Source organism: Vanessa tameamea, chromosome 7 (assembly GCF_037043105.1).
Source record: "Vanessa tameamea isolate UH-Manoa-2023 chromosome 7, ilVanTame1 primary haplotype, whole genome shotgun sequence".
In the NCBI taxonomy this organism is placed as follows: domain Eukaryota; kingdom Metazoa; phylum Arthropoda; class Insecta; order Lepidoptera; family Nymphalidae; genus Vanessa; species Vanessa tameamea.
This window is the reverse complement of record NC_087315.1, coordinates 1,161,953-1,189,698: the sequence shown is the minus strand read 5'-3', so window position 1 is coordinate 1,189,698 and position 27,746 is coordinate 1,161,953. Positions and strand designations below refer to the sequence as shown.

The 27,746-nt window shown below is 33.8% G+C and overlaps 1 protein-coding gene across 1 annotated transcript in view; it reads right to left on the bottom strand.

The window, feature by feature from the left end:
- Window positions 1-19,922, bottom strand: part of LOC113392207 (sodium- and chloride-dependent glycine transporter 2-like) — a 32,421-nt gene extending 12,499 nt beyond the window's left edge. The window contains exons 1-6 of the mRNA XM_026628502.2: window positions 19,790-19,922; window positions 16,567-16,845; window positions 15,254-15,470; window positions 10,277-10,391; window positions 9,816-9,995; window positions 7,432-7,621 (exon numbers count right to left, since the gene is read on the bottom strand). Of these exons, the coding sequence (XP_026484287.2) occupies window positions 7,432-7,621; window positions 9,816-9,995; window positions 10,277-10,391; window positions 15,254-15,470; window positions 16,567-16,819 (955 nt within the window). The 5' untranslated portion in view covers window positions 16,820-16,845; window positions 19,790-19,922. The remainder of the gene's footprint in view (window positions 1-7,431; window positions 7,622-9,815; window positions 9,996-10,276; window positions 10,392-15,253; window positions 15,471-16,566; window positions 16,846-19,789) is intronic.
- Window positions 19,923-27,746: the final 7,824 nt, after the last annotated feature.

The window sequence follows — 27,746 nt, the reverse complement described above, 5'->3', positions numbered from 1 at the left end:
AGACTGCGACGACCATCAGCGAATCTACGCGTGCCTTTATAGGTCCCATAGCGGTAATGCCGAAACCGACCGGTTGAGCACGTTCAAATGGCTACAGATTCCGTGCTGCAGGAGATCCCATCCGCAGAGATCGTAATTCTTGGCGATTTTAATGCCCACCATGTCGAATGGTTTGGATCACGCACTACCGATCATGCGGGTAGATCTGTTCTCGACTTCGCTTTAACATATGATTTGACACAACTGGTCACCTCGCCAACGCGAATACCGGACGTGGAGGATCATATAACCTCCCTGTTGGATCTTCTGCTGACTTCCCATCCGGATGGCTACCAGGTTATCATCGATCCCCCTCTGGGCTCGTCGGACCACTGTCTCATCCAGAGTACAGTGCCGGTTGCGCGGTACTCACGACCTCGTTTCGTGGGCTGCCGCCGAGTGTGGCACTACAAGTCAGCAGATTGGGATGGGATGCGGTCTTTCTTTGCATCCTACCCATGGGGGCAGGTTTGTTTCTCGTCGGATGATACGAGCGTTGTTGCTGACTCTGTCGCCGATGTGGTACTTCAGGGTATGGAACTGTTCATTCCGTATTCTGCGGTCCCCATCGGTGGCAAGTCCCAGCCGTGGTTTGGTCGTTTCTGCAAAACGGCTTCACGCCGAAAATGGGAACGCTACCAAGACTGGGCTAACGCATCGGCGTCTCGTGATGTCAATATCAGCGCATTCAGAAAGGAATATAACTCTGCCTCTAGATCCTTCAAAAACGTGATTGCCAAGGCGAAGACGGACTACATTGGCACAATTGGCAAGAGACTGGTGCGTCTCCCTTCAGGAACACGTGCGTTCTGGTCTCTCGCTAAGGCTGTCTTAGGGAATTTCTATCAGCCTTCTTTTCCATCTTTGCACAGAGACGGTGAGTCTTTGGCCCATACCGCGAAGGAGAAAGCTGATCTTTTAAGTTCTCTCTTCGCGGCGAACTCGACTCTGGATGACCGAGGAAAGTCACCACCAACAATCCCGCGGTGTGATACCACGATGCCAGAGGTTAAATTCCGGCAAAGTACAGTTCGTAAAGCACTTCTTTCCTTGGATATTCATAAGTCGAGAGTACCCGATGGCATCCCTCCAATCGTGCTACGAACTTGTGCTCCCGAGTTGGCACCGGTCTTAACGCGTCTTTTCCGGCAATCCTATGCATTCGGCGTCGTCCCGAACTCCTGGAAGACTGCTTTGGTGCATCGGATCCCTAAAAAGGGCAACCGCTCAGACCCGTCCAATTATAGGCCTATAGCCATCACCTCCTTGTTCTCCAAGGTAATGGAGTCCATTATAAACTGCCAGCTCCTGCGGTACCTAGAGGAGTACCAGCTGATTAGCGACCGCCAGTACGGTTTCCGTCGGGGTCGCTCAGCCAGTGATCTTCTAGTATACCTTACTCATAAATGGGCGGAAGCAGTGGAATTAGCAGCCAGTCTGGACATAGCGAAGGCCTTCGATCGCGTGTGGCACAAAGCGCTTCATTCGAAGCTTCCTTCCTATGGAAATTATGCAATTGGATTACCAGCTTTTTGGCAGATCGGAGCATCAAAGTCGTTGTCGACGGTGCATGCTCCGACTTAAAATTCGTCAATGCTGGTGTTCCACAAAGCTGTGTTCTATCACCCACTCTGTTTCTTCTGTATATCAATGACTTGTTGCAGTAAAATTTACTGCTATGCAGACAATAGCACCGTAGACACTTCATACACCGGCCGTGCTAATATTTCTCGGGAAAACGTCGAAGAAAACCGGAACAAACTTGTGTCTGAAATCGAGTCTTCGTTAAACAAAGTTTCGATCTGAGGCCGGCTGAACCTAGTCCATTTCAACCCCAAAAAGACGCAAGTTTGCGCGTTAACTGCTAAAAAAACACCATTTGTCGTATCTCCACTATTTAAGAACATTCCATTAGCCGCCACAGCTAGTATCGGAATACTTGGCGTTGATATTTCGAGCCTCGTTGAGTTCCGCGGTCAATTGGAAGGCAAAGCCAAATTGGCATCAAAAAAGCTCGGTGTGCTCAGCAAGGCAAGACAGTATTTCACGTCGGCCCATCATCTAAGACTCTACAAGGCACAAATTCGGCCACACATGGAGTACTGCTCTTACCTCTGGGCGGGTGACAATTTCACCTTCGGACATCTCGTCAAAATTCAAAATATCACCCACACCACCTAGATGTCCGAAAATCCACAACAGCGCGATTTTTAAGACATTTTCTGCCTCGCACAACCACTCTGTGGAACCAGCTTTCGACGGCGGTTTTTCCGAACCGATACGACTTGGGAACCTTCAAGAAAAGAGCGTACTCTTTCCTGAAAGGCTGGCAACGCACCTGCAAGCCCCCCGGTGTTGCAGATGTCCATGGGCGGTGGTAGTTACTTTCCATCAGGTGAGCCTCCTGCTCGTTTGCCATCACTAACATAAAAAAAAAAAAAATACTAGCAAACGTTATCAAATTGAGTTGTCGCATCGATCTATTTACACCCTAATATTTGCTTAATCCATTATTGCACATTCAACATTCAAACGAATGAGCTCCGCATCAATCGATCACCTGTTATACAGAGCTACAGGAATACCTGTATAACGATTGAAAACTTTTCACAAAAGCCAATTTCCACTTTAAAAATATTTTTCTTATACATAGCAGTACGACACATTAATTTTAATCCATGATTGCGTGTTCAAATCACTCAAGAACCACTAAAATTCTATGTGCTTAATTTCTAGTTGATGGAATACATCCTGAGGGAACCTGCAGATTTGTCAAAACGCCTTAGAAGAGCGTGCCTTTGATGTTTAAGTTTTACGTATTTATTTTATGCTATGCAGTAACTAATTGACATTAAAAAACTGACTTTTTTGGAAGAATATCGTAAATTCAACAACCTCAAAATACAATAAAAGTCATGTTCCAGATAAATTAAAGTTAACCCACACGAGGGACCTTGTCTAATATAAAACGATTCTGACAATCACCGCTATAAGCGAATGTAACAATGTATTGAATTGGCACTTTCGTTCAGAAATTAAGTTGTTGTCTACAATTATTCGCGAACATTTATGATTTTCATTGTATTCGTTATTTATCTAATATTGGTTTGGTAATTCTTAGTGTCGATTTCTGTATGGGTAATATAACTGTATCCAATTGCTAGCTAGCATGGTTAAGGTCAAGGATTAATTATGGTTCAAAAATAAAAGTGTACTGAAGACATTGAAAAGAATCGTCGAATTATCTTCGAGAGTTGGCACCTAAGTTCGGGCGTAATTATTATTATTATTGTCTTTTATATTGCCGCATTATAAGAGGTTATTTTCTTGTAGATTATTATTATATTAAAAGTTTAACTCAGTTTTAAATACAAGACTAAAAAAGAGTCATCATAACGCATTTTAAAAACATAGAACGCCTTAAGCAAAACAAACGAATGTTTTGTTAGAAGAACGAAGAGTTAAAAAATTATGTTGGTTTTTCAGCTTACCGCAAACCGATACCAGTTCGAATTTGTGTGAAGTTGTTTACTGTATCCGTGGCATGCACGGACCTCGGATTAATCAACTCGACCAGATCAATACAACACGCGGGATGTCGGCTTGCAAGCTACCTCTGACAGAGACTTCGTTCATGCAACAAAATTGTACGTTGCATTCGCCTCGGTCGTTTTTGTTGAGATTTCGTTTGCATTTTCAATTTTTGTGTTATCGTAAGTTTACATAATACAGATTAGAAGAAATGCTTTTGAATTTAGTGCTATTGTAAGAATATTTAGATAAGAAATCTTATTTTTTGATAGCTAAACGGTTAGAATGATAGCAGTTTTATTTTAAATTATATACAATCATACTAATATTTTAAATATTAATATTTTGCATTTTTAAAGTGATTTAAAATATAGTTTTGGAATAGATGTAGGATATAATAGCAGGACGCAGGACAGGACGAATATAATAACTTTTTATTATATATATATGTATATGCTTATGAAGTTTATGTCGTTGGAAAGACAATTGACAGACTGGACACTTTCCAAGTGCACGCTTCTAACGGATAATATACAAAAACTTCGTAATAGTGATTTGTAAATCTCGGAACTGTCTGTATAAAATGTTGATATAGCATATTATGTATGTATTCTGAATCAGGTCACTGGCCCCATTTTTATATTCGAAATATGAAATAAACGATCAAAATAAATAACAAACATAATATGTTCTTCTTTTGAATTTGTAGTTGAAGTATTAGAGAAATTATCTTTTTTCACTTTTTAGTGTAATTACCGTTACTCGGTGGTAGGGCTTTGTCCAAGCTCGTCTGGGTAGGTACCACCCATCAAATATTCTACCGCCAAAAATCAGTACTCAGTATTGTTGTGTTCCGGTTTGAAGGGTGAGTGAGCCAGTGTAACTACAGCCTCAAAGGACATAACATCTTAGTTCCCAAGGTTGGTGGCGCGTTGGTGATATAAGGAATGGTTAATATTTCTTATACCATTATCTATCGGCGGTGGTGACCACTTACCATCAGGTCCGTCCATTTGCTCGTCCGCTTACCAATATCATAAATAAAACTCTTGATGTCGGGTTAATCATTTATTGCTTGTTTTGCGTAATGAAAAAATATTTCAGCATAGAAAATGAAAATAATCTACGATCATAGAACAGTACCTTTGATCAATTCTCTTAAAAAGTTGGAGTAATATAGTCGACAATGTAAGCATGTGGTCCGAAATATAGACCGGTTATCATTTTGATTTCACCTCACGTCCTCATTAATGATACGCCGATAAAGTAAAATCATTGAAATTATTCTGCCATATACAATAATTGAAGCAATATTATTTAAATTATTTATAAAATATTTGCTCAGGATTATATAGTTTTTTTTTTTTTTTAATTGGTAGTAAGGCTCTGTGCAGGCACGTCTTTGTATCACCCAGTAGTATTTTTGGGTTCCGGTCTGATGAGTAAATCAGCCATCGTAACTATAGGCACACGGAGCATAACCTCTGGTATATGTTAAGGTTGTTCACGCATAGGTTATGTAAGAACTTCATCCTCATACCGATGCCAAAATATACTTGGTAATCGAAATTCGCATTTCATTATTGTGGTAAATAATAATGATTTCTCACTTTTTAACGAATTCACTACGTATGTATGTACATACTTAAGGCCTTTGTGTTAAGCATTTGAAACCACTTCTTTCTTTACTTTGTATATAATTATTCATTTAAAAAAAAAACCTTTCCTATTTCCAAGGCTACATGAACTCTCAAAATCCACTATGTGCAAGATTTCTTTAGCTTTGCGGCCCTGCATCTATTTATTTACCCTTAATTTTGTACAATATTTGTAAATTGTTTTAGTTCACAATATATTACTTTAATTGCATTCGTGTTTTTATTTGTAGTTAAAATTGCCGTACTGAAAATATTCTTCAAATAAACTCGACGGTGAAGAAAAACGAGAAGAATCAAAGACACAAAGCACGTAGCAGCAGATTGTCGGTCTGAACACCAGTGGAACCCAAACTCCCAATATTTGGTTCAAATTCATCTACTCTAATCATAAAACTAACCACCTACTTATTTGGTACCTAGTATACATTATATTGCAAGTCCTAAATAAATCCTGTGCATGTAATTAAATACCAAATCCGAAGATCCCAATAGTTAATTATAGAATAACTCAATCCATTCATTCTTTAAAAAGAAAAAAAACCGGTCTGATTCGTTACAGATTTGAATTGCGAACAGTATCGTTTTATTGGATTTACTTTCGCCCCTTTCTTTGTTTAACATACGGAGTATATTGGAATAAAACCACACATTCCTTTTGTGGGATATCGATAGAAGTTTCTTCTTATATTTGCTTTGTGGCCGTTGATCGGAAATATTTTCGATTCAGTTAAAAAAATATACGTAATATTAATAATAAACTTTATTAATTAAGCAGTAAAATCGCTTATACATTGAAGCCAGTTAATTAAAATTGTTGTAATGTGAATATCACATGTAGATTGATTGCATACGGTCAGTGATGTTGTTTGCAATGTTGAAATCTTCTAACGATATAACTCGGCATGTCTGCCCTATGTTTTGTAAGCGGTAACAACCAGTTTTAACTAGATCGAACTGACATTGTTATCGTACGTTGGGCAGTCAATTCAGTTGAGTTTTAGTTTTTAGTATGTTTTATTTGTTTAAAATAAAAGCTATATTTTTTAATTTACAGTTTAATATTAGTCACAAAATTGGGCCTCGTGGTAAGTGGTCATCTCGGCACACTTCAAATAATAATACTAATGAGAACCACTACAGTCTACATGAATCCACTTATAATATAAACGAATTAAGGAGTAAGGTTATCGTCTACGGTATTATCTAAGCTTAATTTTCAAGTTTGATATAAAATTGACGACATTTTATTCAAAACGTCAATATATCGGTGCGAACTAGTTGAAACCGGTTTATTCAGCATACAAATGCCGATACGCCGGTGGGCCGCCGTAACATGTACTATTTTTCTGCAGCGCAGTTAACTGAACGTACCGTAATAAAATCGCGCTATGGACAAGCAGCACAAAACCATAAAAAACTAAAGATAAAACCATTTGAATTTGGTAAGTTTGTATTAAAGTGAATATTTATAAAGCAAGCGTTCAATATGCTGATTAATATGTATGAAAAAGAGATGTTTTCAGATTTGGGAATGCTTGTGCTGGTGTTGGGATTCAGCCAACACACAGTCATAGAGGTGTCAACGTACTCGATTGATAGATAGCGCTTAACTTATAACTTAGAAAAAATCTCTTGCATAATCCACGGGCTATAATGGCGTGGCGGCTAACTTGCCACCAAAACATTAAAAAGAAACTAATCTGTTTAAAACCAACATTTTTTTACAATTGAATAACCATCCAAGTTTGAAATGAGTCAGCTTCCTTAAAGTCAGCTTCGTTATAAACGTACGTTCAGTTAAGAAAAAGAGTCTCATATTTATTAAAACTGTATTACAGAAATAAATAGTAATCTATATCTACTGAAAATCATAAGTATGATATCTTAAGTAAAATATTGTGACTTCCATACGAAGCTAAGTGTTTACTAAGTGATTTTTTTAACTTTTATTGCTCATAATTCATTTTTGTTTCCATTTAACCACTGATATGTTAATTATAAGGTAACAGAAGTTCATTTATTATTTAAGTAAATATCCTTTCTTTGACGTCTTTCTGATCAGATCATAACCACGGTTTGAAATCTTAAAGATTAAACAAGAAATTATATAGTCTGACCTAGATGAGACACAAGGAAGTCAGGTGCAGTCGCATAAAGCATATTAAACTGATGCATCAGGCTAAAAAATGGTTTTATCACTTACCATCAACGCTGACTCCCATCATCTGAGCTTGGAAACCGAGGACGGAAAATATGGCGAAACCCGCGTATATTGATGTCAGAAAGTTTGTACAGCTGACAAATACGGCGTCGAAATGACAGTTATTGTTGAACTTGTTATACGATGCCAAGGTGACCAGGGAGCCGCAAGCGACTCCGAAGGAATAGAAAATCTGTTGAAAAGAATGTATTTTTATTAAATTAATTGATATACTATATTGCTAGTCCAAGTCTGCCTAGATGCACAAAACATTACTGCCTAAATAATTACAGAAATAAGAGACAGTCATGACCTCGGTAGGTACCAGGTCCAAGGTAAAAAGGTGCATTCAAACGTTGTATGCAGTTTTGGTATTTAAAACAGAAGAAAAAATGTATACCCTAATGTTTTAAATAAAAAACGGACCCATAAAACAGTCGCATACGATATGTAACGGCTGATATGTCATCATGTTCGGATAACCTATAATAACATTGTATTTTTTTTGGGAAATGGGTTGGCATCAGACGGTCAACTCTAGAACCACGCATGGTCATTGGTCAAATCGAATAATTTTCGCTTCAAATCAAATCGCTTCCTGTTACATACTTGCCTCCCTTTTGTCTATCTATCACTACCAAAAATAACAGGAGTAAAGTGACGCATTACTAATTACTAATAACTGGGTGGACCGAAGTTTATAATATTGTTACCTATATAAGTATCAGCACAGCTGAGCTAAGGCCTGTTCTCCTTTGGAGAAGGATTATTCAAAATGGTAATTAATATATTTAAAATAAACATATTGTAAAGATTTTTAGTTCCAATTTTTTAGAATATTGGCAAATTTTAATTTATTTAATTTGTGATCGTAAACAGCTCCATCTATACAGCTCACGAAAATTTTTCATTTTATAAGGTTCTAAACGTAAAACGGAAAAAATGAAATCTAAGACTTCGTCATTGCAAACTTGTGTTACAAAAATCCAGCAAGAAACTGGTAATATTATTTGCTTCAAAGTTCTTAAAGTCGCTCAGTAGCTTAAGTGAAAAACTTCGCCGAAAAAACTTGAAGAAAATTTCGCTAATAAAAACAGCGTCAATTAATTTAAAACTTTGTATTAATCGCCGCACAATTTGTACAAATTTTCAACTTAATTAGTCTTAAGGTGTTTATTTATGTATAACGCGAATAAAAGTGGAAATTGTTTTCGATAAATCCCGTAGAAGGATTAATGTTTTGACTCGAGAGTTTCTTAAGTTTTAATGAGTGACTGAATAGCACTTTGGCGAAAGGAGATTAAAACTATGCTCCGTTTAATTGATACATCATTGTTTCTAAACATCGAACACATTTGCATTTTTTATAGGATCTTTTAACCAATTTTATTTAGGTCTAGGCAGCTGTCCTGAATGTGTACAGACAACATTAGGGACAACAATTATAAAAGTTTCTTTTAAAACAAAGTAAGACAAAAGATCTACTTTAAAAGCAAGTAATTTATTTTATAATAGAAAATGAGAAAATATTTATTCTTTAATTATTGATGAGTGTTTAATTACACGACATAGTTTTACAGTAACTTGAGTAATATTTAAAAAATAATAATAAATAGATGCGTTATTACAATGTCGCAATGCAGTATAATGGATAAATTAATTATACATTGTGATCAAATAAAAGCTGATACTCTTAAGTAATGTTTGATATGGTTCAAGTCTTTTGTTTTAATGTATACAGGACTGGTCACTAATGAATAACATCGCAAGAACATTAATATCTAAAATTCTACCCCTTATCCCCCGCTTTGAAGAAGCGTTGTGAAATGAGCTCGATAGTGTGTCTCAAAGGTGTTACCAGGCGGTTCGTTATTTTTAATTTATTTACTTTAATGATATATTTCTATTAACCTCTAAGAGATAAAACTATTTCGTTTTAGAATTGTTGATACACAACCTAATTTAATCTAAGTTAGAATTACTATATTTATTTTTGATACTATCTCAGGAACGGAGCATTTAAGGTTAGGGGTCAGACCGAGAAGAGCAAATAGAGTTGGAGAGTCGGTCTTTTTTAACTCATTTTAAAAAGAGAGAAGAAATTTACCCTATTCTATGAACGGAGAATATTTAGTAAAGTGGCTAGGCGTTTAACTTTGATGGTTAATTAACCAGTTGCCGGCGACATATACACACCTCCTTAGTTTATATGCGGTATTGCTATAATATAAAATTAAGGCTATTTCGCTTAACAACTTTAACAAAACAGTACTATTTTTTTTAAGCTATTAACAAGTCGTAACTAATTCAAGGTCAAATATAGTATTGCTCAAAACATAATTTTTAATCGCAACAAAATAAAATGTTTAAAATGTGTATATATTTACCTGGGAAGCTGCATCTCCCCAGACTCGAGCTTCCAATAGCGTACTCCAATTAGGGGATAGGTAGAACATTATACCTTCTGCAGCTCCTTCCAGCGTCACACCCCTGATTAATAAAGCTGTTAACATCACGTATGGGAATAGAGCCGTGAAATATACTACTTTTCCCGCTGACTGTACCCCCTAAAACAAATAAAGTCCAGATAAGATACAGTTTTGCTGTTAAAACATTTATTAACTAAATATTAATTCAACCAATTGTATAATCTTTCTTCTTAGGTAGATGTTTATTGAAAGCTTGAATAAATAGGCCCTTCACTGTGCAGTTACTTATCTCAACATGTAAACATCTACGTCTTGACTCAAGGCTCAATGGAAAGTGGTGTATCACTGGTAAAGTGGTACAGTGTACCACTTTTTATTGAGCTTTTTCTTTTAGGTTAAATATAATAAAAAATTCTTACCTTTATAACACATAGGAATGCCACAAACCAAGAAAAGAAAAGACATCCAACTATGTGCCACTGAATAGTTCCCCAATTCTCCCATGTGGAATCACCGCGTCCTAATACACGTTCACTAAAAATAAATAATCATTCGTTTAATATTTGCTAGTTTAAAAACTATTGTACACTTGGACAGTAGGATAATTGTGACAAATATTCATTAATTAAGTCCAAACTCAATATCGAATCTCAATAACTAGACTAGTCTGCACAGTGCACGTAAATATCATAGTGCACCATGGAATACAAACCGAGCTGGTCCAAACCAGCAATTCTATACGACCATAGAGTGATCAGAAAATGTTTAAGTGTGATCAGAATTAATCAATCCAGTGATATTCTAAGCCCTGTTTTAGCCCATCTGGGTAGAATCCACCCACACACATCAGCAACACGCTACACATGCTCTACTGTCAACCAGAAATATTTAGTGTTATCGTTTTCCAGTTTGAAAGATCAATGACCCAGTATAAACTTCTGGCACGAGGAAGATCATCAAGATCAAGAACATATCAGCTGTCAAAGATGTTGGTGCATTGGGGATATAAGGAATGATTAAAGATTTTTAAGGTGCGAGGTCCATACGCAGCATCAGTTTCAGGGTCAGCGTCATCAAAGGTGAAAAAGTTAAAAAATAAATTGATCCACTTAGAAATTACAAGTTCAGAGATTGAGTAATGAGGACATGATCAGAAATAGATATGAAAAATAAGAAATAATATGACTAAAGTAAATGGAATAAGAGACAAGTACGTTCTAAATTCAAATATATTATTGGAAAACACGACTTTATTGCAACGTTCACATAATAATTTTGATTGTTCTTTCATTGAGGTTCCATTCAATTATCGATGCTCTCTGACCTTGTAAGGTATATCATAAATATTCATAAACCTTGTTTGAATACATCGAAAATGTTATTATTATTAAATCTAGATTACCCTTGCGTTTTTTATCATTTTTATCGTTATTTATCAGTCAGGGAAGTAATGACGCGTACGCTCCATAAGGATTAGGAACAGTAATCGTCCTGAAATAAATCGAGATTTCCTCGAAAAACTTTAACAAAACGTTGTGTTCGACATGTATGTAACAAAGTAGGAATACTTACTGTTGCGTTACAATATATTTACAATAATATTATGTATTTATATTCACAGTAACATTGATCACTTTGATAGAATCAGTGATAATAATCATCGTATGTGCACGAGACGTAAGGTTAAGCTTATAACGTCAAGTTTCCGATTTTGCAAAGTCAATAAATCCTTCTTGGGACAAGGTGTTCGTTTCTATAATAAAAATCCGCAGATATTTTTTACCATGCCGATTCATAAATTCAAATAATTTGTAAAAAATACATTGTTAAATAAGGCATATTATTCAATACAAGGTTATATAGATGATAAAAAAGTGTGGACTTCCAGGTAGGCAGACATATATAATTGTATTTAATTAACATGACTTTTTAAATGTTGAAGAAGGGTACCTACTGAGTTTGCCGGTTCGCCTTGGTAGAATCTGAATTCCGAACCGATGGTAGTTTCACTTGTTATAGTTTGTTAAATGATGATTCAAAAGTAAGCACTTTTGAATGTAAAAGCCTTGAATAAAGTATATTTTGATTTTGATAGTAGTCACGAAAGCAATGTCTATTTTGCGAATAATTAATATACATACATAATTCGATTAGTATCAATAAATATTTAATATATTACGCGAGTCTTGTTTGATAACAAGGCGACCAAATCTGATAATGTAATTAGTGATGTGATTGATAAAAATCTTAATACGCACACGCTACCGGATAGCCACTGCATGGTTACAGTTTAAATATATTTAAAATTTGATAATAATCAACAAACATTGACCAAGAACTCTTTACATTTGTTTTGTCTACAAACATTATGTTGCTTTCCTGTAGTTTCCTTTCACTCACTGGAACTCAAGAATATTGTAAGTGTTGCTGTATGGCTTTAGAATATTTGGTCACTGGGTGGTACCTAGCATTGGGCTTGCACAAAGCCCTACCACCCGGTATGTAAAGCCGAACATGCACTTAAACTTTTGTCCAGTCGTGTCAGATTTATCACCTCATCGTATTAAGGGAATAGGGATTGTACTTGCGTTGTTCATATACTTCTGCACTAAGGATGTAGTGCACAATAAATACCCATTAAAATTGTTAAACGCAATAGTTAATCTTTACACATATATATACATATAAATGACGGTGATATTATGAAGTGAGCTGAATGAAGCTGGCGTTTTGTAGTGGGGGTACTTCGGTGAGGTAAGGTATGGTGAGGTGAGGTGAAGAGAAGAGGGAGAAGCAGCATACATTGTATTATTAGTACCAAAGTTTTAGTATTTATTAAGTTATTTATATATAACCAGTTATTTCCTGCTATGTATACAGGTCGGTTCTTTATAAATATTATATTCTATTTTTGTATTATATTATTATATATATATTTATATATTATATTATTCTTTATAACCTAAGAAGTTATAAACTATCTCAATCACAATTCACTTTGCTAATTCGAATGGTATTTAAAAATTCTAATAATATATATAACGTCATATTATCAACATGATAATACAGATAACTTATTTAGAATAATCAGATTATATAAGTAAGGAAACAGATTTGAGCATTATGTATCGACTATAAAAAAAAATTCTAATTATATTTTCAAATCAAGTAACACTTAGGAGCTAGGTAGTTGTTAAATTGGTTTAATCAAAATAATGATTATACTTGATGATGTCGTTCGGACCGATATTAGCTACGACAGCCAATCTCAAGGCCGAACAGCCAACTACGTACAACATCATGGGGCACAAGAGTTTGCGCAAACATAGGGGTACTATCTATTACCTTACAATCACTATCCGACGGGACGGGAAATCCAACACGATCGACAAAGTTAAGGTGCAGGATAAACGGTTTCCCTGACTATCACTATCCGATGGGACGGCAAATCCAACACGATCGACAAAGTTAAGGTGCAGGATAAACGGTTTCCCTGACTATCACTATCCGACGGGACGGCAAATCCAACACGATCGACAAAGTTAAGGTGTAGGATAAACGGTTTCCCTGACTATCACTATCCGACGGGACGGCAAATCCAACACGATCGACAAAGTTAAGGTGCAGGACAAACGGTCTCCCTTACTATCACTATCCGACGGGCCGGCAAATCCAACACGATCGACAAAGTTAAGGTGCAGGACAAACGGTTTCCCTGACTATCACTATCCGACGGGACGGCAAATCCAACACGATCGACAAAGTTAAGGTGCAGGACAAACGGTCTCCCTTACTATCACTATCCGACGGGACGGCAAATCCAACACGATCGACAAAGTTAAGGTGCAGGACAAACGGTCTCCCTTACTATCACTATCCGACGGGCCGGCAAATCCAACACGATCGACAAAGTTAAGGTGCAGGACAAACGGTTTCCCTGACTATCACTATCCGACGGGACGGCAAATCCAACACGATCGACAAAGTTAAGGTGCAGGATAAACGGTTTCCCTGACTATCACTATCCGACGGGACGGCAAATCCAACACGATCGACAAAGTTCATGTGCAGGACAAACGGCTTCCCTGACTATCACTATCCAATGGGACGGCAAATCCAATACGACATCCAATATCACTATCCGATGGGACAGCAAATCCAACACGATCGAAGTTCAGGTGCAGGACAAACGGCCTAATGTGCTGTTCGAAGCAGAGGAGTGGGGTTAGAGCCAGTAATTGTTACAGTATGTGATTGAATCGAAATAATGATTACATTAGCAGCCGGTAAATTTCCCACTGCTGGGCTAAGGCCTCCTCTCCCTTTGTGGAGAAGGTTTGGAGCATATTCCACCACGCTGCTCCAATGCGGGTTGGTGGAATAAACATGTGGCAGAATTTCGTTGAAATTAGACACATGCAGGTTTCCTCACGATGTTTTCCTTCACCTCCGAGCACGAGATGAATTATAAACACAAATTAAGAACATGAAAATTCAGTGGTGCTTGCCTGGGTTTGAACCTGATATATCGGTTAAGATGCACGCGTTATAACCACTGGGCCATCTCGGCCATCAGCAAATAATGATTAAGCTAACTATTTCATTAATGAATCGTACAATAAAAAACCTTATATATGATATGTAATATTAAATATTAATAACCATTAAATTGTCACATACGTTGTCAACACCTTTTTGCTGATAACGTGGAACGGGCAAAGGACCAAATTTCGCGGACAAAAATTAGTGATCTTTATAAATATCAAATTTAAATTGTTTATAATAGGTCCAATAAAAACCATATATGCCTTGCAGAAATAAGCCTCTTCACATTCAATAAAAAAAAACCAACAAGTACTCAGTACTTTATAGATTACATAAAAGTGAGTTAAGTGTCCAAAACACTTTATACGAATAAACTGATAAGATGATCCAAAAAAAAAACGATAAAAACTAACTCTTGGTTAACTTTATGGATGAATTTCATAAAGATAAATAAACCTTTAAATTATTCAATTATTACATACAAATAAGAATTTTTGTGGCGAATTTCCGCTTAAAATTGTATTTTTTATTTGAAAATAAGTAGACCGATTGGCAAATGGATGGTGTGGAAGTAAACATACGGACAGACACAGTCAGGTGGCGCAAATACTTTTTCACTTTCATATCAATATTTCTTAAAAATATCTGCTGTGACCAAAATCGTTTCGAAAGTCATAATTATTTGACGACCTTTCATTGCAAACATGTACTTCACACTTCTCAGTTCTGTCTCAGTATTCCAAAACATTTGCCAAGTATTGCGAGGAAGTTTTAGAATTACCAGATCCATATCCTCATCACCTTTACCATCATCAGTGCCTTTTTAATATAACGATATTTCTTAAACTTACTTGTAGTACTCTTCGGAAGCCAGTCTTCTGGTAACGTTCGTGTACCAAGGAACTGTTTCATTTCCGTTCCAGCAATATTTTCCATCATATGATTCGAATCCTGTCATTCTACATATTTCATCAATGCTCATGCACTTTCGTAAATAATACGTCAGATCTGAAGATTCTCCTGTGTTATTCATTCTGCACTCCTTATCGTATGAACCACTGTAACAAACTGTATTTAGAATTTACATATTAGACTTGAATTAACTATAAAATCGGACAATTAATGTGCAAGAGCTTCTTCGAATATCTACAATTTGGGAATATAGTATGGCACACGTTTGTTTAAAATTGGTGCAGGAGTAAGCTAAGTTTATATAATAATAATATCAATCATTAATTTGCATAAAAGTTTTTTTTTCAGACAAACAAGCAAAAAAATATTTCTTCATTTCCCTTTCTGTAGCAATTTTGCATTATCACGTATTGAAAGTAATATAATGATTGAATTAAACTTTATCAAAAGACATTAGACTGGTATACATTCTGTATTATGAATATACTAATTTGTGTTCAAGGATATTTTGGAGGTAGAAAAGGTCAAACAAAATCTGCCACACTTAGCTAAAAAAAACAGAATTAAGAACTAAGTAAGTATAGAAATAATTGGTGCATATATTTCTACTAGAGAAAAAACATGAGAGAATTTTATATCATAAATTAATTTCAGTTTTGTAATTTAAATAAAATGTAGTCAGAATCTTTTTAACGTTTTTTTATTTTATTTTTGTGTTCAAAATTACCATATACCTTAGTATTGCCAATAATATACGTACTTTTTACGATTATAATATACTCGTCAGTCATAAATTTTATACGACTCGAGCATAAATTTAACGACTAAAGTAAGGATTGTATTACTTTTATACGTATGAGAGAAGATAATTTCTAAATTTAAATTCAAATCTTAAATAAAATTTACGAAGCATAAATCGCAAACATCAATGATCATGTTGTTAGTTAATTATGTGAATTTTACATTTATTCATATTTCCAAATCGTAAAATATTGACACATTTACAAAAAGTAGCTACTGATATGAACTATATTTATATAAACGGGGCTTTGGAATATACCTCTATGCCATTGAATTTCTAAGGAGAAATGTTGAGGAAATCATGGGATTGATTGTTATACGCCCTTAATTATATTCGAACACGTGTCTTTTGATTGTCTTTTGATATGTCCATTCAACTACAATGAGACAAAACACAGTGCTTTTCATCAATATAAACATTATCTTTCATAAATAAAAACAAACCACTTACAGTCAGTGTTATACACATTGTCACAGGATCCCCAACCAAGTTGACCGCCAATTGACACGAATGTATAAAAACTAGTCCAAGCGATGATGATCATGAAATATATTGATATAATACTGATCACAACCAATGTGCAGTAACCAACGCCGCTGAAGAAAGGACCAATCGAACTAAAAGCCTTGATTGGCCCCAATGCTGTGTATTGTCCAATATACAGCTCAAGGTAGAATATTGGAAGTCCAATTAGGACCAACATCAAGAAAAACGGGATCAAAAATGCACCTGGAACAATATTTTTTTATTACAATCATATTTACTAGTACATTTTAAAACTTTGCCAATTATTTGTGTTAAATATCAAGTTAAATATCAATATTATGGATTGTTTTGTTTCGGGTTTGGATGAAGAGCCAGTGTTATTAAGTACCAAGAATATGAAAGATTAGATCTCATGGTCTGCAGTACTGCTTCTATGTAACTTTATTTATGCGTCAGATGATTCAACTGAATTTACAACTACCTAACTCAATCGATCGAGCATTTTTTGATATTTTGCATTTTAATCGTTTTAGTTGAAAGACTCGATCCTACCTAAAATATATTGGAAATATATTCAATCTGTTTCTTTATTTCATTATCTTGGAATTTATAACGACAATATATTAATAACGCTATCGTGAAATCTTTTATGGTCTTTTCGGGTCCGTAATTCCACCTTTACTGATATAGTATATTATTATAATAGTATTTCAAGAAAACAACCGAACCCTCATCTTCTGCCCGACTGCACACGAATATACGTCTTTAGTCGATTTTGACCACAAAAGGAGTAAAGCATCATAAACAACATTATGAATTCGCGGAAAATTGTGTTTTGGATATCTGCAAGGATGATATCAGAACTCTAGAAGTAAAATTTAAGTTGATATGTTAAGTAACATTGTAGTGAAGTGGGCTTGTGTTGTTAAATTCAAAATAATCTGAATGCTTCGTTGGTCTAATATATGGCCGCAGACACGAGGTCCTGAGGGGGGGGGGGTTGGCCAAGGTCGGACCGATAAAAAGTTATTGGGTTTTTCAATCGAAAAATTCTCAGTAGTTATGTAAGATATATTAATCAGTCTAAAGTGTAGTATACACTTATAAGCAAAGCAAACACTTGGAATATGAAAATCTCATGTTTATTTATTTTTAGTCCTTCTTCGATTGGAATAATCTATGGTATATACAAATAGTGGCTCCGTACAGTTTCATTTACTTTAAACGTTACTGTTTCGCCTCCGTAGGTCGCGGCATTATGTCATATTTAATAAGCTTTTTCTATAAATAGGCTATCGAATATGCAAAATGAGGTAATTAATGTCTTTTATCTGTTATTCTATTATTGATAAAGACACCTTGATTTTGATAAATATATTGAATTTATAAAAATAACCTCAACCGCAACTTTTATTGGTAATTCTTAGTTCCATAACGAAAGGATTTCTTGCAAACATAAATCACATTTTTATCACTCAATTTACTTTTAGTAAATTCTTAAAGATTTTAATGTAGATTTATTGTTCAATCTAACTACATAATAATTATTATTCATTACATCGGCTTTATTGAGCTACCTATAAATATCGTGGTACATTATGAATTCCCAATAAATATTGAAAAAAGAAACGAAAAAGTTCGATTAGTCTTTTTTTTTTAATTATCATAAGAGAAGAATTATTAATAACACCCGGTAAAAATGTTGAATTTCTGTTTTTATAACATTTACGTTATTATACATAATAATCGATTATTATTATTATTATTTCTTACATTAATTGCATTTGTTAATATTTTTTAATATTGGACAACATCACATACATTACTCTGATCCCAATGTAAGTAGCTAAAGCATTGTGTTATGGAAAATCAGACGTAACGACGGTACCACAAACAATCAGATCCAAGACAATATAGAAAACTAATGAACTTTTTCTACATCGATTCGGCCGGGAATCGAAACCCGGTACTTTGCAGTGGCGTACCCATGAAAACCGGTGTACACACCAATCGACCACGGAGGTCGTCAAAAAAAATTACTGAAACATTAATATATAATTTATTAATCAAAATTGTTTATATATTAACGACATGAAAATACTTAAAATTACAACGGCTAAGCTTAAATTTGTAAAAGAAAATAGTTTTCTACATTTCTTTACAAAAGGAAAACAAAATTTGTTCTCGGTCGCGTCAAAGAAAATGCAATTACGCAATATACGCATCACAAAGCTCATTTTTCATAGCTTAACGCGGATTTTACTTTGAAAAATTTTACCCTTTTAGTCCTTACAAGAATAAGAACCATGCACAATAGAAACTTGAATCTCGAAAACAAGTTATAATCCTAATAATCCCATTGACTGATTTTCTTTGATATTTTTACGTCTACGTCCTTGTTGTGCTAAGCATGGTTACTAGCCAAAAATAAGATAATAATTAACACAAACATGTTTAAACTAACGAATTGTTCTCACTTAATTTTTAAATTTCGAAAGCTGAACTCACACAATAGTATCATTAAATATTTTACCCAGTTATTGTGGTGTTTTATTGTCTGTGATGGTTTTTTTTTAATGTGCTAACATTTTTGTATTTTCATAATGTTTTACGCAGAAATATCGTAAACCCTATAAGTTTCTATTGAATATAATTTATCTAGATTGATTTACTGCTTATATAAGTTATAAATAGATACTATAATTATATATTATTGTATATAATGTAGAATTATCAAGATATATAATACGGTGTGTAAACAATTTTACTAATATTATGTAAATTTTCGAAGCAGAATTTGAGACAAGAGCTCTTAGTGTACTGCAGATGTGCATAAAAAAAAGGATCATCTTTTTTCGCTAGTGTTAGGATTCTGTACTGGTCCTGGTATGTGTCATTTTAATTTTCAAGCAAATTTCATTCACTAGTTTTTCTCGGGTATCTCTTAACTGTTTTTTTCCAAATCGATTATAACTTTCAAAATCAGTTTCAAATATATTATTCTTTGGATAAAATAAAAAAAATATTCGTGAAGAGAACCACTACTAAAATGTTACCAAAACATTTATATTAGATAGCATAGACGAAAATATCATCGAGGCGTTAAAGAGATATTCAAATAAGACCTTACCTAAAACAATGGCTTCGTTCTAGGGAATAGAAACTGTTTTATCAAATAGCTTCTTACCTCCACCATTTCTGTAGCACAGGTAAGGGAATCGCCAGACATTCCCAAGTCCGACGGCGTATCCTAGACATGCCAATATGAATTCCAGCGGTCGTCCCCACGCTGCTCGCTCGGGAGTATCGTTCAAGGCATTATCACTACCGTTTTCCGGCAGACTGCCTTTAGTCTTTGCCTAGAAGGAAATATATTTTCAGTTTTAAAATGAACATTTCTTGCATTTCAGTTCTGTTATTTTTTTTATTATGTTGGTAATGTTTTTCATAATGATAGGGTATTGTTATGGTACAGAGTTAGTTAAGATGTTTTTTTTTAATGGTCTTATTACAGACAGATATTTTTTATCTATAACTGTTTTATATATGTAGAGGTTGCTATAAAAGGATGGCAGCACGTTTGGAAATAAAACGACCGTATTCAAGCTATTTCTTATTATTTTTAATATTATTATAAATTGAAAGCGGTAAGATCATGAACTTTGAAATAAAACCGAGTTTATTTCGCATGTCCTTCACAGGGGTTGGTGTGATCTTTTACAAATTCGTTGTTTATTTTTTTTTTTTCATTATAGAATTACATGAAACATTTGAGTTAAAATCTGAGTGTTTTTATATGTGTAAGAGTTTATGGGACCAAATATATCCTTCATGGATACCTTTATCGCATATATTTAGTATAATATAATTAATATAATAGTATTAAACAAATTCGCTTCCCGCTGTCCGCCCGTCCCTATGTATGCTTAGATCTTTAAAACCACGCAACGGATTTTGATGGTGTTTTTTTTGATAGATAGAGTGGTTCAAGAGGAAGGTTTATGTGAATAACACAAGTATAACATAGTCGAGAAACACTGATAATTTTGGAGGTTTCTAATGTGATGTCGTAAATAAACACATTATTTGCGCTTACATTGCAAAAGCTGGCTGAACCTTACGAGATATAACAAAATAATGTACTACAGTATTGTACACCTTAAAAGAGTCTATAAAAAAATTTCCCGAGTATATGTCTATTTTTAGGCATATCCCAAAATAATATGAACCCTTACAGTATGTAATTTAAATGAATATTTTCCAATATATTACAGATTTAAAATGCAGGGACATAGCGGTTTGTATTGTCTAATCAAAAAAAAATGCTGTGAACGTTGTATATAAAGACATTAATATCCGCATTGCACCCAAGCGAAGCCGGGGCGGGATGATAGTTTTATTATATAAATCACACTTGTTTTGTCAATAGTCTAAATTTGAAACAGATTTAACTGCAAAGCACAGTATATTATTTAACAATATTATATACTAAAACCTTTTCCAAAACGCTCTTCATGATCTAGTATAAGTTTAACGAATATTGGTTTAGTCATTGTTTCATGTAGACATTGCAAAAAAAGTCTCCTCATTTGCTAATATCAGTCATGTTGGATAGGGCAACAATCAGAAATCATTTATTTTTCTTCTTTTTGGAGCTTACAAGTTACAAAATAACTTTTGGAACCAAATTGTTATAATGAGTTTGACTCTAAATAGTTACTTAAAGTATTAATTTGAATAAAGTGGATTCTTGCTAACTTAATCCCATCAAACAATTGAATAATTATTTTAATTTAAATGCAAATTTCGTTTCAATTGCTATGGGCTCAATGGAGATGCTAACTTCGATTCAGTTTGCTGTTCTTCAAATAATATTATGCAGAAGTTGTCGCTCAGACATTAAGAAACAAGACTATCTCCTACAGTCGCTCTTTAGTATTCAGAACATTATTTATATATTTTATTATTTAAATAAGTAATGCATTTCATGAATTTTATTATTTTGCTTCTACTGTCTAATAGTAAAACCATGAATATACCATGTATCCAGAAAACTATTCCTAAGGTATATATAATCAAATCATTTTTCTTGCAACATCTGAGTATCTGTTTTACTGCGTTATGAATTCACCCATCAAATTGATAAATGGTGTTAACGCTTTTTACAATTCCTTTTTCAAAATTCCGCGTAATAGCAATAACTTATTGCGGAACCCAATAATTTATTGCTGTTTAAATGATAAGTGAACTAGTATAACTACAGACACAAAGGAGGTTACATTTAAGTTCCCACAGTCAGACGTGCATTATCGATGTAAGGATATTAACCATTCCTTACTTATTATGCCATTGTCTACGGGCAGAGGTGAACGTTTACGATCAGGTGTCCCATTATCACGTTTGCCTACGTACAATATATAAAAAAATAAATAAAAGTAAAACTATTTATTGTGTCTCACAAAATTGTATGAGATTATTTATCTTAGTACGTTAAAACAATGGCACTTTAAACGTATTGATCCAATGAAGTTGAAGAACAAGTACAGGGTCCCTTTGAACACAAAGTCCTTTTCTAATGTGACACCACGTTACAAAACCATAATCTTCTCCAAAATTTAAGTCTATATGTGTTTTAAATTGAGTTAAAGGGTAGAAGATTTGCTTGAACAAAGGATATTCATACTATAAATTAATCGCATTTACAGTATTTTTAACATTACTAATTGATAAATTCAATTTTGTTAAAAACATTAATAAAATAATATTTATTCCACAAAAAATCATCTTTATAAAAAATTACATGGTTGAATTAGGACAAAAAATCTCAATGTATAACAACATAGTCATCAAAACGAAACACAGATCATGTGCTGGCTATCCTAGCTAAGCTAATTAAATAACCTGTGTTAAGGATAACATAACAAAAGTATGTTATTTAACACAAGACTATGTAGATGATAATAAATCGTAGAGCTGAACCCGAACCCGTACTGATCCTCTGAGAGATCAGGATCGATCTCATCGAGGTGTTGAACGAGACGAGCTGCTCGTCTTCCCCTCCCTCCCTATACGCTGGCGATTCAAATGTGCTTGAAAATATACGTATAATAGCTTACTTTAAAAGTATTATGATTTTGATTATTGACTTAAATTATTAAATATTAAACTTAGTTTATTTTAATGATTGCAAAATCGTTAAGTTAAAAGTGCGCTGTTGATAACATTACACCGATTCTATAAACATATGAGATGTGCACCTGCGCTCGGAAGTTAAGAGCTCCAGTTTCAAACACCTACCAACTTAAGTGATACTTGTAGAATGTCGTTAACTGAGTTATGTACTTCTTACTTCACATAGACTTCATTATCAAAGGCTTTGACTCTAAATGAAACTTTTTAGATCTTAGCACGATTAATGTTGACATACTGAGATTTATAAAAAGTTCGCTTAGATATATTAGTCTTTGAAATATTTATAATTATGAAATATCAACGCAATGCAGATCTAAATTGAGCCTTCGATTCAGGTCTTCTGGCCACTGGATATCTTCGTAATTAAAAGTATGTTAAAAGTAAGCCTTATGTACAATTAATATCATTATAAAAAAAAAATCATTCTAGTTTTGTTTTTAGTTTTCATCCATTTTTGATAGGTTTTTTATTACATATTTAATTACCCAGCCATACCTGTTACCATAATGACGTGCTGGGTTTCGTTGGAAATCATCATAACTGAAGTTATACTTATTTTGAGTGGTATGCAAAAAGTAATGATGAACAAAAACGACGAACGAAGTTGCTCGCTGAACCGCCAATTAAGTGTCAAGGCGAAATAGCCAACTTAACACCTCATCTTATTTTACAATTTTTATTTTATTAAAAATTTATATTGTCAATGTTTAAAAATAAACTTGTAACCCCTGCTTTCCGCTTGCATACGGTACAGTGGACGTTTTGGACAATGGTATACGCATGTATAATAAGATACCGAAAAATATAACCAATTTACCATTTCACAAATTTAAAAGTTTATTAAGACTAAGTTAATTATTAACCTTATTATTCATTAAAAAAATATATTTAGAAAAAAAAACGTATGGATTTAGGCTCGCATTCCACCACAGATTGAACAATAATTGTGAATCACAGCTTGGTAAATCTGTTTATTTGATTAGAGAAACTATGCGAGTGTCTTGCCGTTTTTTCTCCTGATTTCCGAAACGGTGGTAGTGTTTAAATATTGACGATATTATAAAAACGCTTTATTGTAAAGTTTTTTTTATTTTTTATTAACAGCCTGTAAATTTCCCACAGCTGGGCTAAGGCCTCCTCTTCTTTTGAGGAAAAGGTTTGGACCATATTCCACCATGTTGCTCCAATGCTGTTTGGTGGATACATGTGGCAGAATTTGGTTGAAATTAGACACATGAAGGTTTCCTCAAGATGTTTTCCTTCACCGCCGAGCACGAGATGAATTATAAACACAAATTAAGCACATGAAAATTCAGTGGTGCTGGCCTGGGTTTGCAACCGAAATCATCGGTTAAGATGCACGCGTTCTAACCACTGGGCCATCTCGGCTTTTTGTAAAGTTTACTTGAATAAAATACATTTGATTTGATTTAAGTTTTCAGGGTTATACTATTAAAACAAGAATTATAGGCGTTGACAAGAGAATAAATTATATTTCTCGTATAATTTATAATAAAATATTTTTATTTAAGAAGATGAACACACTCCCTTTCTAAGGGTGATTGTTTAAAGATGATTCATTTTTTTTTTAATTTTTTTTTTTTTATGGCGTTGATTGGCGGACGAGTATATGGGCCACCTGATGGTAAGTGGTCACCACCGCCCATAAACAAAGGCGCTGTAAGAAATATTAACCATTCCTTACATCACCTATGCGCCACCAACATTGGGAACCAAGATGTTATGTCCCTTGTGCCTGTGATTACACTGGCTCACTCACCCTTCTAACCGGAACACAACAATACAGAGTACTGTTACTTGGCGGTAGAATATCTGATGAGTGGGTGGTACCTACCCAGACAGGCTTGCACAAAGCCCTACCACCAAGTATCATTTAAATGAATGTCGTCATTGATATGTTAAGAATATCAAATCGTTTCCTATTTAAAGATAAAATAATATCGTATAATTTTAATATGCAAAATATAATTACTATGAATCACCAATCGATAATCGTTTATATTTTAAAAATCGATATCATATGCAAAAAACAATGCATGAGAACTTTGCAGTTTTTTTGTCGATTTTTTTTTTATGTTATTGGGGGCAAACGAACAGGAAGCTCACCTGATGGAAAGTAATTACCACCGCCCATGGACATCTGCAACACCGGGGAGCTTGCAGGTGCGTTGCCGGCCCTTAAATACACGCTGGTCATTGATAACTAACCAATGTGAATACAGTTTTAAATATTAATAATATAAAGAACAGCTTTGTGATCTCCCTAGCCGAGGGCTATGCTGCTTACTAAAATCAGTGGTACCCTCTCCTTTATGACAGAATGTTACGTAAGATCGTGGTAACTATCAGATTGAATTTAATTCGATCAAAAATTCTTATAAAAGCCCAATTTAATAAAGAATATTTGATTTTGAATTTTCACTTTTGCCACGATCAACGTCTCCAAAAGACTGCCATTCCGAGTTTCTATATTTATAATTTTTTCTTTATTTAAATTCAATAAGTATGCGTAAAATAAATCTATCTGTACGTTTCCTTATTCTTTAACATAGGATTTTTAAATTATTTTAGTAAGAAAGTGTTTATTAGACTAATACGGATAATATAATCTATTTATTTTGAAATTGAATGAAATTATCTTCGAGACGTAATTAAAAATCATTCCGTTTCGCATATAATACGACTCGTTTATAAGTAACTCAAAAAAAATCGGTTTCTGATGTTCAGTCACGATTTGTTAAATTAAAGAAACAACAAATTAAATACAGAACATACTTAATTCTATATTCAAATATTTTTTTTGTAATAACTAGCAAGTCCTTTGTTTTATTTATTTAAAAAAAAAAAAAAAATAGATGAAAATTGTATAGGAAGAAACGCACAGCTTGAACTAGTTCGGAAGCCAGGGTAGTATTATTAAGATTTGAAAACATCAGGTTAACGATAAAGTTATTATTATTACTAATAAAAGTCTATTAGTAAATTTATAAACTATTGCAATATTTTTTTTTTTTTTTATACGTATTTGTTTTGCAAATATCTCTTTCCCTTAGTAAATTAAAAGAGAGACAAAGTGGACGTTTACATTACGTCTTATACGCTGATGTATAAAAAAACACAATTCATTGCTATAAGCATAAATTTAAGATAAATTAATTGATATTGAAATATAATAAAATTCTATTGCAATTTAAGTTTTTTTTTTAACATTGCCAAGTAACCAGTGCATTGACATTTTATCGACTAATACTTTAACAATGTTATTATACTTATTACAACGTACGATAAATCAATCGAAACGAATAATTCCGTTGATTTATTTATAATAAAAAATAGTCGATAATAATATTTATCGATGCTATTTGAGTAAACTCTATATATACACATATATATATATTTATTTTTTTTTAATTTCACAAACATAATTTTAATTTTAAATATTGAATAGGATATGCCAATAGACGCTTATAAAAAACCAAAAAAAAATTTACGAATATACCAAATATGAGAATTTAAAATAACATTAAATAACTTGCCTCGTTCATAGTGTTATTTCCACCAGCCATTTTAGTAAACAGAACTCCGAAACATTAAATTCTAAACAAATATACTTTATGCGACACATAGGCACTAAAAATGACGATGAAACGTTAAATTTCAACACAGGTACATGTCGCAAATATCTGATCGAAACTGATCGAATCGTACACCGAAATTATAGGTCTTATCTCCAAAGAACTGATTAGAAATGATAAATGTGATGTAATCAATATGATATTACTTTTAACGCAAGTCTAGGATTAAGAAATTTGTGCAAACGAATAGTCTGATACGAACGTATAACATATTATACGCGTGAGTAATTTGCTAGAATAAGAAAAAAAATATAAAAAAGAAAGAGAGACAAACAGTTACGAAAGGTAAGTGAAAAAAAAATGTCACTGTAGGACTGTTTTCGATTCTAAATTCAAAATCTTTTTTAGTCTATAAATCAAAGTAAACAACTAAAATGTTATCAACATTACAGCTGATAAATTACTACTGTCAATGTAACGTTAGAATTTTAATGTTTTTTTAAATTTCGAATGCAAAATTTATTTGCGAAGCTGATGTTAAATTTTGAATTTAGCCTCAACTAATACGTTGGTCCAATCCCGATAAATCAATTCTCAGGTGAGGTTTTTCATATTAATAAAGAGTTAGAATAATAAATTTTACGATACAAATTAAAAATATAAACGAGCCGTACTTACAGTGACATTTTGTAAATTTTTTATAATTATATTAGTATAGTCAATGTCACGTTATAATTTGTTTTCTGACATTTCACGAACGTAATCTGCGATTTTTGTCAGTATTCATATTATTGGTGGTAGGGCTTTGTGCACGCCCGTCTAGGTAGGTACAGATATTCTACCGCCAAACGGCAGTACTCAGTATTGTTAAGTTTTGAAGGGTGAGTGAGCCAGTGTAACTACAGGCACAAGGGATATCACATCTTAGTTCCCAAGGTTGGTGGCACATTGGCGATGTAAGGAATAGTTAATATTTCTTACAACGCGATTGTCTGTGGGAGATGGTGACTATTTACCATCAGGTGGTACATTTGCACACCCGATATCATAAAAAAAAGATAACATCTATAACCCTATGCACCTACATCTACTTTCCTGGTATTGTATTTCTCTTGCGATAAAGTCTGTGTACGCTTTGTGTTTAGTTTGCCTTTTGACTGACTCATTTATCTAGTTTACTTATGGGTCTGCAGAACCTGAGCTTGTGCGTTCAAATAACCAATATTTTGAAGTCAGCTAAAAGTTATTGGGGAATTTCTGTCGAAGAACTATCAAAATTTTCCAAGCCCCTCTCGTCATAGATAACGTCTTCAATCCTCTGATCCCTGGTGTTGGGCATCTTTGGATGCTTTCTGT